General features: G+C 42.1%; 1 protein-coding gene across 3 annotated transcripts in view; it reads right to left on the reverse strand.

The window, feature by feature from the left end:
* GTF2I (general transcription factor IIi) overlaps positions 1 to 11,154 on the reverse strand; it is a 90,560-nt gene extending 79,406 nt beyond the window's left edge. For all 3 annotated transcript variants that reach the window (XM_089655391.1, XM_089655390.1, XM_089655389.1), the window contains exons 1-3: positions 10,951 to 11,154; positions 5,239 to 5,336; positions 1,590 to 1,728 (exon numbers count right to left, since the gene is read on the reverse strand). In XM_089655391.1, coding sequence (XP_089511517.1) covers positions 1,590 to 1,728; positions 5,239 to 5,334 — 235 coding nt within the window. In that variant the 5' untranslated portion in view covers positions 5,335 to 5,336; positions 10,951 to 11,154. The remainder of the gene's footprint in view (positions 1 to 1,589; positions 1,729 to 5,238; positions 5,337 to 10,950) is intronic.
* Positions 11,155 to 11,882: the final 728 nt, after the last annotated feature.

Genomic DNA, 11,882 nt, shown 5'->3' on the forward strand with positions numbered 1-11,882 from the left:
CTGACAGAGGATCATGTGACCAGAGTGAGCTGAAATTAGGTAGACACACACCCCTATAAAAAGTTGCAGTACTTTGTTGTTCACTCACAGATCCGGGTACTGTACTCTGGGGAGAGACAGAGAGCACAGCACACACTCCTTCCTTTGCTTTCACTGCGCTCAGCTTTTGAGCAGTCTGACAGCTCCCAGTGTCAATAACAGATCCGGCCTGAGCTCCGAGCCTGCTCAGCAAGACGGCCCTAGGGGACACACTCGCCCCCACCATAATTTCCACTTTTCATTGGCGAGCAGAAATTTCAAGGCCTGTGTATGTATGTATGTATGTATGTATGTATGTATGTATATATATATATATATTTTTTTTTTTTTGTAGAATTATTTCCTATAGAAGTTTACACAGGAATAATTTTGTGTTCTTCACATGCTTTGGACATAAGCGCTGCACTTTCTGTATATGTTTCATAATGTGCTAGTAAAGCAATGAATACTAGAACAAGTGTTACTAAACCCAGGAGCCTACATTCACTATATCTGGTCTCCCACAGTACACACAACATAGAAATGTGAATATTTTAGTAAATAGAAACTGCTAAATAAGTTTTCTCATCAGCAGTATGTAGCAGTCTTGTGATTTCTATCAGTGTTGAGCAGGGCACTCGTTAAAGCTTGTAGGAGGTTTTTTCATTCTCCCATGGTTGTCCTATGAGGTTGCATAACCGCTGACCCTATGTCTGGACAGCACTGATTTGCCCGTGCTGATCACATGCACTCTCCCAAGAAAAAAAAAAACAACAAAAAACTCTCTAGCAATACACGCCAAACTGAGCATGTGCAGATTGCCCCCCAAGGCTCTGTTCTATCTGCAGATGGATTGGGGACAGTAGAAAAAAGGGGGGAATCAGAGAAGACAGGATCAAACACAATGTGGAGGATTAACCCCTTAGGTTCCACTGAGTATAAAAAACATGCTTTACTGCATATACAGACTGATTTTACTGTTGTAGGTTTAGTAACACTTTAAGCCCTTAACTGGCAGGCATTAGTATTTTTCTTCTAATACAACAGTTACTACCGCTTTAAATGCAGTGGGGGTGGAAGAGAACCTGTTGCTTTACCCTACTTTAATATGTATATTTAAAGTCACAAGTCTATGTCAAAGTGTCAAATGTTCTCAGTATAATACACCTGTTTATCAGAATTAAAATTAAAAAAAAAAAAAGTTTGTGGAACTCTGACTCTATCCAAGAGATCTGTCCACCAAAAATTAGTGACCAGATAAGCAGATCATGAGTTAGAAAGAAAGAATTCAATGATAACTTAGCTGCATAGGCATTATCCATCATGCATTGGACAACCATAAACTGGATGCTCCACTAAGCCGATGAAAGAGTGACAAGAATAAGTCATTGCTGAAAAATACGATTTTACAGAAGAGTGCAACACTAGAAAATGTGGATGATCCAGTGGGGGACAACATACTTTATACTGTACCAAGTATTGATGCCATAGGAAACATACCAGATGTAGAAGAAAGAAAAAAAAAATCAATAAAGAATATTTGGGCACCAATATTGTGTGAATATACTTACAGTATTGTATGAAATCTGTCTGGAAATCATTTCTAACCTCCAAGAAGCTTTTTCCTTTTTTGCTACCAGCTATGAGGGCTTCCGAATCATACACTGCAATGCATGCTACTTCTGCTTTTACTCTGGCAAACTCAGCGACCTACAAAAGGAAGAAGAAAAAAGCGAAACACTTTAGTATAAACCAGAACTGAAAAAATAGGGTAAAAAAAATATTTACTGTAGATTTTATGACCGAAAAAGGAAGGCATGTCCTTAGCAAAGTGACAGAAAGGCATACATGCTTTTTCATCTCAGTGTGTGTTTTTACTTTTTCTCTAGCTTTCTAAAGATACGCTATGATGATATTCAATCTGACATGTGCACATGGAAGTGTTTTCAGCAGCTGCATCCTGTTCATAGGTTTCCCTGTATGTTTTGGAATTCCCCACAGTCTTCCATGGGCTTGTCATATGAGACAGACTGGGGTGCAGGATGAAACTGCTGGAAACGCTCCCAGACGAGGGCTCTTTTCCATAGCAAAGCATGACTAAACTGTGGGGCATGCACTTTACCTTTGGCTCAGACTGTAGTTTAAAAAACTCCAACTACCAAAGAAATTCACTGACCGGGATTTGCACTCATCGATGTTTTACTTACCATTCCTGCAGCACTAGCATTCATACCAAGTCCCTCAATCCCTATTTTATCCATTAAAAAGACTTTCCAGCAATTTCTCTACGAAGTACTGCCTTGTAAGCCATGCAACATGCTGCCTATCAGTGCAGCCTGATCAATGCACATCAGTGACAGAGAAAAAATTACCTGTTTGCAAAATTTTATAATAGAAACAAAAACTTTTTTTTTAAATTTTTTGCTCTTTTTTTGTTTAATGCGCAATAAAGAAAACACCTAGAGGTGATTAATAAGGGATCCTCCTGCGCTCATGGGAATAATTGACAAAATACAGCTGCTGTCACTTAGCTGATACCAATAAGTGCAAAATAAAATTAAAAATTAGTGAAGCGCTTGTATCACATGAATACAATCATGTATCTCCATATAGTGTAATTATAAATCAAAGTGACCACTATATATAATAAATGTGTGTTGACTCCCTCTAGTGTAAAGAAAAAATAGTGTCAACCAAAATAGCTAAATAACACACATTAGGAAACTAAATATATAGTGCATAAATCAAATATAATGAACAGAATATATATATACGTGAAAACAGAATATTGGCCACATACAATGGTGTCTAAATTATACATAAATGATATATGCCATAGGTGAACAAGACAATATCAAAGGTGAAAAAAATATTCCATGCATGTGACTGTGCTTTAAGCTGGAACACACACGTGATCTCCACTTCTAAGTGCAAGTACTCTCCTTCAAATGGCAGCAATGCCTGCTCACCTCCCTTCCTCGACCCACACAGGGCCTCAAAGCAGTTACCACCTCAGTGGTGTATTCCTCTGGCAGACTCCTTATTCCTCCTCCTCTCTTATGCAACTCATAAAAAGACAAGAAAGCCTTCCATAGTGTAGTAAATTTAATAGGCAAAGTTAAAAATTACAAAGTTTTCCACTCACATGCTCCTTTCCATAAAAAAGCGTTTTTCCCAGCCTGTGGGTAGATATGCATGCACCTGGGGGAATCCAATATGGCCACTGTGTCCGGACATACGTCACCAGGAAGTAGACAAACCGACGCGTAGCGTCACGTGCGTCGTGACTTCATCAGGCCTGATGAACCCTGATGAAGTCACGACGCACGTGACGCTACGCGTCGGTTTGTCTACTTCCTGGTGACGTATGTCCGGACACAGTGGCCATATTGGATTCCCCCAGGTGCATGCATATCTACCCACAGGCTGGGAAAAACGCTTTTTTATGGAAAGGAGCATGTGAGTGGAAAACTTTGTAATTTTTAACTTTGCCTATTAAATTTACTACACTATGGAAGGCTTTCTTGTCTTTTTATGAGTTGCATAAGAGAGGAGGAGGAATAAGGAGTCTGCCAGAGGAATACACCACTGAGGTGGTAACTGCTTTGAGGCCCTGTGTGGGTCGAGGAAGGGAGGTGAGCAGGCATTGCTGCCATTTGAAGGAGAGTACTTGCACTTAGAAGTGGAGATCACGTGTGTGTTCCAGCTTAAAGCACAGTCACATGCATGGAATATTTTTTTCACCTTTGATATTGTCTTGTTCACCTATGGCATATATCATTTATGTATAATTTAGACACCATTGTATGTGGCCAATATTCTGTTTTCACGTATATATATATTCTGTTCATTATATTTGATTTATGCACTATATATTTAGTTTCCTAATGTGTGTTATTTAGCTATTTTGGTTGACACTATTTTTTCTTTACACTAGAGGGAGTCAACACACATTTATTATATATAGTGGTCACTTTGATTTATAATTACACTATATGGAGATACATGATTGTATTCATGTGATACAAGCGCTTCACTAATTTTTAATTTTACCTAGAGGTGATTAAATATCACCAGAAGAAAGCTCTATTTGTGTGAAAAAAATGCTAAAAATTTCATATGGGTGCAGCGTTGTATGGCCGCGCAATTGTCATTCAAAGTGCGACAGAGCTGAAAGCTAAAAATTGGCCTGGGCAGGAAGGGGGTATAAGTGCCCGGTAGGCAAGTGGTTAAGGAAAAAAAAAAAAAAATTACAGATCCAATCAAAGCTACTTCAAATTGTTTATGAATAACATGAATATCAGATAATACCAAATGTAGATATATAAGAAGAATCAGGAAAGGAGAAAGAAAAAAAAATGAGATCTATAGTGCAGTTACAAAATAAACAGTAGAAAAACATTGTCCTCATGCACACAGAACGTTTTTACAGCGGCTGTTTTTGGCTTTTGACGTTTTTTTTCTACAGCCAGTAAACTCCGCAGCATATTATCCTATGTGTCCATGCACACAGACTGTAATCAATGTTTTTTGGCAGGGACGTTTTTTGGCTGGAAAAAAAAAAAAAAAAAAACAGGACTAGTGGGTTTCTAGAGTTTTTAGCTGTTAAAAAGCTCGAACGCTGAAAAATGCAGCAAAAAGCCGCAAACCGTTGTTTTTTGGACTTTTTTTTTTACAAAAAAAAAAACGCTAAAAAAACTCATGTTTTTAACGTGACTTTGCACAGCTAACGTTACCAGCATTTTCAAAACACCCAGTGTGCATGGAGCCTTAGTAAATCCTCTGATATCCAAAGTGGTAGTCAAACTAGTTTTTTTTTTTTACCAGGTGAGTTATTGGGGTTGATTTACAAAAGCTGGAGAGTGCAAAATCTGATGCAACTGTGCATGGTAGCCAATCTGCTTCTAACTTCAGCTTGTTCAATTAAGCTTTGACAAAAAAAAACCTGGAAGCTGGAAGCTCTTAGCACTGTGCATAAATTGAACTGCACTGTCCTGGTGGTGCCTGCTTGTCCAGCAAGTAGTATTTGTATTGGCGATTGTACATTCTAATTCAGCACAGAGGCATGTCCAAACAATATAATTGTTTTTACTAAGTGCAAGTATGGCCACTTCTTCTTTGCTGCATGGAGGAGGTTGTATACATCACTCAATGTCAACACCTTATATACATTTATACATACAGATAAAGCCAAACATTTTAGTAATTGCCTTATTTTACCATTTGCTCCAAGGCAGACATTAGATCTTTTACAACGTCTCTTCCCACCAGGAATTCGGTACTCTTTGGCAAGACTGGTGATGTTAAAACAGACATTTCTGTAAATAAAATGAAAACCGCCAATTAAAAAATGAAAAAGTCATTCTACGTCCAATTTGCAAGTAATATGTATTATTTGCTGCTATGAACATTTTCCTTTGGGACGGTTTGCTTAAAGTTTTAGGTCAAACCAAATTCTTTTTTTTCTGGTTTTGGATATAGTGGGACAGATTAGAACTTCTGTTGTCTTTTCCGCTATCCAGGGGCCCTTGAATACAGCTCTACCCTTTTTTTTCCAAAATCTAGCAATGCCTCTGACTTGCTGAAAGATATTGGTCAGCCTCAAAGATCCTTGTAAAATCCACATATATATATTACACTTTGTCTCTCTGGTACCCCCTGCATTTCTGGCCTGAACCTGCTATGGCTTAAAGAAGTATTAAACCCAAAAGCAAATATATTGCAGATTACCATTTCTTAGATGTGATGGCTGCATTTCTTTTATTTTTTAGGCTTTTTTCCTCTATTTTTATTTGGTGATCCAGCCAGTAAGTGTTTTTCAAAAGCAGAAGCTCCAGAGCAGGATGTATCAGTTTACATGGATGAGACAACCTATTTACCACTGACAGGAGTGCTTAAAATGATCAGCTTTTATCTATTCATGTGAAACCGTTAGCCCAAATATTGGTGTATTCAAATCTGCTACCACATTTAACACTACCCTCCCCCCTTTCCAGACTGGCAATGCTGTCTGCCTGCTGTGCCTTCTTTACTCATTCTTCCAAAGCTACCACAGCAAATGATTGGTAAGCTGCAATATATTAAATTTTTTGCTTGAGGTTTAATATTGCTTTAACCACTTCCCGCCTAAGGGTAAAACAAATCTAAATACCTAAGCACAATTTTGCAACGTTGACATCTGTTAGTAAAACGGTACATATCACAACTGCTTTGTAGACCCAGGTCAATTATACCTTGTTTTTTTCAGGACAAATTGGGCTTTCATTTGGTGGTAAATGTTAATGGAAATCTCCTGATTTTTTTTTTATTATCAAAGGAAAACTGGCCCAAAATAGTAAAAAAAAAAAAATATAATAATTTATTTAGCTGTGTGTTTCTTGTCACTACCATAACCTGGCACCAAAGAACAACCCAAAATAAATTCTTCAGCTCTTGACGATCGCAGCGATACCATATATGTGTATGTTATTTGCTGTTTGTACCCGTAGTACAGCCCAGAAAAACAGTACGCATTTTGTTTTTGTATTTTTTTTTTACCTATAAACACAGACACTAGAGCAGTGGAGACGTGTTCTCTGGAGTGATGAATCACGTTTCTCTACCTGGCAATCTGATGGATGTGTCTGGGTTTGGCGGTTGCCAGGCGAACGGTACTTGCCTGACTGCATTGTGCAAAATTTGGTGGAGGGGGGATTATGGTGTGGGTTTGTTTTTCAGGGGTTGGGCTTGGCCCCTTAGTTCCAGTGAAGGGAACTCTTAAGACATCAGCATACCAAGACATTTTGGACAATTCCATGCTCCCAACTTTGTGGGAACAATTTGGGGATGGCCCCTTCCGGTTGCAACATAACTGCACACCAGTGTACAAGGCAAGATCCATGAACACATGTGAGTTTGGGGTGGAGAAACGTGACTAGCCTGCACACCGTCCTGACCTAAATCCAATAGAACACCTTTGGGATGAATTAGAGCAGAGACTGCGAGCCAGGCCTTCTCATCAGACATCAGTGCCTGACCTCACAAATGTGTTTTTGGAAGAATGGTCAAACACTCCCATAGACAGACACAATCATAAACCTTGTGGACAGCCTTCCCAGAAGAGTTGAAGCTGTTATAGCTGCAAAGGGTGGGCCAACTCAATATTGAACCCTACGGACTAAGACCGGGATGCCATTACAACTTCATGTGTGTGTAAAGGCAGGAGTCCCAATACTTTTGGCAATATAATGCAAGTCTTGGATGGTGGATAATGAAATCTGATACCACTCCTCATGCAAAAATCGTTCCAGTTCTCGCAGAGATGCCAGAGGTGGAAAACGATCCTGAACCCTGTTCTCCAAAATTGACCAGAGTGACTATGATATTGAGGTCCGGTGACTGCGGCGACCAGGGAAGGTGCGAGACTTCATCTGCATGCTCGTCAAACCATGATTTGACAACACAAGCTGTGTGAATTGGAGCATATCGTCTTGGCAAATGGCGATGTCTTTGGGAAACAATGTCAGCACCATGGGGTGCACATGGTCAAACTTTGTACATAGTCACTGCCAGCAACTCTACCTTTCAAGGTGATGATGGGGCCTGCAGATCAAAAAGATATGGCTGCCCAAATCATGATTGTGTCGCCACCAGGGGCGGACTGACCATTTGTAAACTCGGGCCCGGGGTCAGTAGGGGGCCCCATGAGATGTCCCTGGTACCTTTTTCATAGGCTTTTTTGAGTTTGGGCAAGGACACAGGGGCCCCATGATCCCCTATTGCCCGGGGGCCCCTTGAGTTGTCAGTCCGCCCCTGGTCGCCACTGTGCTTTACCGTTTAAACACAACAGTCCTAGTCATAAGCTTGGGACGGTGTTTGCCACACAAACACATCCGGTGGTTGGGAACACTGAAGCGCTATTCACCAGACTACATTAGTGTCTTCCATCGATCGATAATCCATGATTTATGGGTGTTGCACCACTCTCTCCTCTTCTGAGCATTAATATTGGTCACTAGTGGTTTGGCAATTGCAGCTCACCCGCGAATGTTTTGCTTATGGAGTTCCCTCCACGCAGTTTTTGTGGACACAAGCTTTAGAAGACTGAGATTGAGCTCTGCAGTTTCATCGCACAAGTATCTCATCACACAGCGGAAGCAAAAGAACATTACATCACTTCCGCTTTCAACACCAAACATGTCGTCACTTTCATACCTGCAAATCATGCAGTGTTTCCATATTTTCGTACAACCCCTGTAGTTTCGTATGCATCTCTATGCAGTAATACAGAATTCTGTGGAGCCATTCACACATTAGCGCCTGGCAGCAAAAAACTCATTCTGGGGACATAATTGCTAACATTCATGTGCACACATCATACATGGACCCCATTGGCCGCCACCACAGCTCTGGGCCAGCATGTATACACTCACCGGCCACTTTATTGAGGTACACCTTGCTAGTAGGACCCCCTTTTGCCTTCAGAACTGCCTTAATTCTTTGTGACAAAGATTCAACAAGGTGTCGGTCCATATTGACATGAGTTCCTGTTGCTTTTCTATCATCTCGTACCAGTCTGCCCATTCTCCTCGGATATCAGCAAGGCATTTTGGTTCACACAACTGCCACTCACTGGATATTTTCTCTTTTCTGGACCATTCTCTGTAAACCCTAGAGATGGTTGTACATGAAAACCCCAGGAGATCAGCAGTGTTTGAAATACTCAGAACAGCCCGTCTGGCAACAACAAACATTCCACGTTCAAAGTCCCTAAATCTGCTTTTTTCCTCATTCTGATGCTCAGTTTGAACTTCAGCAAGTCCTCTTCACCACATCTAGATGCCCAAATGCATTAAGTTGCTGCCATGTGATTGGTTGATTAGCAATTTCTGTCACCAAGCAGTTGAACAGGTGTGCCTAATAAAGTGGCTGGTGAGTGAATATCAACAGTGTGTAGCCAGCAGTGTCACCACCGCTGATTACACGCTACTATTCACATATCATCTATAAACTAGTCATTCATAGGCAATGGCACATGCACAAAATTGCCTTGGCCTTTAGGCCGGTCATTCTTTTGAAAATCAGACCTAAGAATAATTGGCCAATGGCACTAGCCGATTTTTGTGGTTCCTCCCCATTTCGTTTATCAGGCATGCTGGAAAATTCATGAAAAACGACAGATTTTCTAAATCACTGGTGGCACCATCGGATTACAATGTTTTTGATTTTCAACATTTTTACTGTTCTTTCTGCCTGGAAACTGAGAAAAGTTCATGGTGTCCAAAAAGCGTCCTTTTAGGTCAAAAGTGGTTTTAGATCAGCTAGAAAACAGCGATAGTAAATTAGAACCACTTGCAGAATTGAGTGATAATGATTTGTGGGGAAATTCGTCATCAGACACTGAAAACAATTTTGCGACTTTGCTCAGTGATGTGTGAACTTGGCGCTATATTTCCAATTTCAGTGTTTTTGGTTTGATTATATTATTGACTTAAATGTATTATTATATTATTATTTTTTATGATTATTCATTATATTATAATTTATGATTTTGGGTTTCAAGTTTTAACATACCCGGGATGTTTACTACACTCTTGTGCGGACAGATTTCAGTGAGTTATTCCTAAAAATGACAGGCCTACATTCATATTTCCATGCAAAAAATGTACCGCTTTGAGCACAGAAATATGAACATAATCAGACCGCTAGGGAGGCTAATGACACAGGTTCTGTCAGAGGCGTAGCTAGGATATTTTGCGCCCGGGGACGAACGGTCACCTCATGACACCCCCCCCCCGCACTTCATATGGTCCCTGTAGACACCCCCCCGTTCCGATCACATTGCCCCCCCTTCATCCATGGCACTACTCACCCGGCTCGGCTCTCTACTTTCCCCTCCAGCACATGCCCGGCTCACTGCCCTCCTCTCTGCAGTGATCTTGTGACCTCATTTTGGCACCCCTGTACCTTGGCACCTGGGTGCATATGTGCCCCCCTAGCTACGCCTCTGGGTTCTGTGGCTGATTAACCGCTTCGTGACGGCTGCATACAAATGTGTGGCCTCCCGATATCTGGGCCTTGAAGCCGAGTGACCACACATTTGTGAGCAATTAAGAAAAACATATGTGCTGAGAGCGTGTTCCCTGCACGCACCCAGCACACACAGACGGTACTCACGGAAAGGTCCCAATCTCCTCTTTTGATTGGGACCTTTCCCGATCATGTGACGACGAATCACGGCAGTCACATGACCTTAAAATCCCACCCCCCAGCTTCTGAAACCCTTAAAGGGCCAGGATGCACCAGTGCCAAGGAGTTAAGGTGGTGATTAAACTCACCTAGTGCCTTATCTGCATTAAATTAGCCTCAGAACCTGCGTAATTCATATGTGTTTGGGTTTAAAGGGATGAGGAGGCAATTGGTACAGTGAGCCCTTCCTGGCAGGCTCGCTCGGGAAGGTGTTACAGTAAATCACGGTCACCAATCAATGAGGAGCGATGGCGCTCATCGCCTAGTCCACAGACAACCGCCCCCATTATGAAAGGGCTCATTGGTCCATTTTATCCCCACCCTGGTCAAAGGTAGCCAGTCCTCCCAATCAGTTGTACTGACGTGTAATAAAAGGGAACACCACAACTTTGCACTAGGCTGCAGGATGAAATATCTATAGAGAGCACACCCAGGATCAAGGGCCCTCGAGGAACATCACAGTACTGCACACAGCCAATCCTGATATCTGGAAGCGGGTTATCTTCCATGGGTGCGGACAAATAATTGCTGCTTGCCTCACCAAGCAGTAGCGAATTTCCCCGCCCCCGCGTATCAAAAGCGCCAATCAGGAGTCCGCTAGGCAGCACGCAACCCGAAGCGGAGTTAGACCGACTCTCTGCACAATAAAAGCACCGGCTCCGCTCCAGCCATCCGCCGCACACACTCCCGCGGGCTCTGCCTTACCTAAAGAAGTGACGCTGCCTCAGGCGCCGGGAGTCGCTTCCTTTACCAGCAGAGCCCTCTACGGAAAGCCAGTGTGCAGCCGGCCGCAGGTGTAACTCGTACCGCGGCGCTGCGACTCTACACACAGTCTATTTTATTTCCTTCATTATTTTTCCTCCCTCCGTGCTTACACTAAAGTCACATAGTAGAGCGCATGCTCCTCCGCCGCACTGCACTCTGGGAGTTGTGGTCCGTCCACAAGGCGACTGAGGAGAGCGATAACTGGCCGAGGAACTACGTGTCCCGTCGTCCTCTGCGACCGACGCTACGTACAGTTCAGTGGAACAAAGCTAATAGAGCGGCCTCTGTATAGAGGTCCGTGCTGAGGGCTCGTCATGGCTGGGTGTTCTTCCAGTCAGACTGTGTTCTGCCTTCTTATCAGGCCATACACATTGCATAGTAATAATGATACAGGTCAAGGGGAGTAAAGGTGGCTGATAGTATTGCACTGCACACTAAAGTAAGGTATTAAAAGTAGCTGAAACAGTTGTGCAAGCATCAGATAAAGACGTACCGGTCACGCTGGTGCGACTTGTCATGATTTGATAGTTTACACCCTGTTGTCAGCAATGGAAGCGGTGATAAAAGTACTTCATGAGCTACTGTTTGCAAGTTCAGGTGCGACTTGCGTAGACATAGTTTATGAAGTCACACCAATGTCTCCAAAGTCGCACCTGAAGTCAGACTGACATCCAACATTGACATTGTGTGAATTCAAGTGAAGTCACATGATTTCAAAGTGGGATTCGGTGTGACTGAAATCAAGTGTTTTGTCAAGGCAACACAAAGCAGGTTGTTTACTACAGCCCATTTCACAATGGTCCGCTTTTGCTGCGCTCTTCAGTCGAAGCTTCAAAACGCTCAGGGAGAAAAAAATCAATAATATTCTGTGG

Source organism: Staurois parvus, unplaced genomic scaffold (assembly GCF_062004578.1).
Source record: "Staurois parvus isolate SC_StPar_1 unplaced genomic scaffold, SC_StPar_1.0 ptg000839l, whole genome shotgun sequence".
Lineage (NCBI taxonomy): Eukaryota > Metazoa > Chordata > Amphibia > Anura > Ranidae > Staurois > Staurois parvus.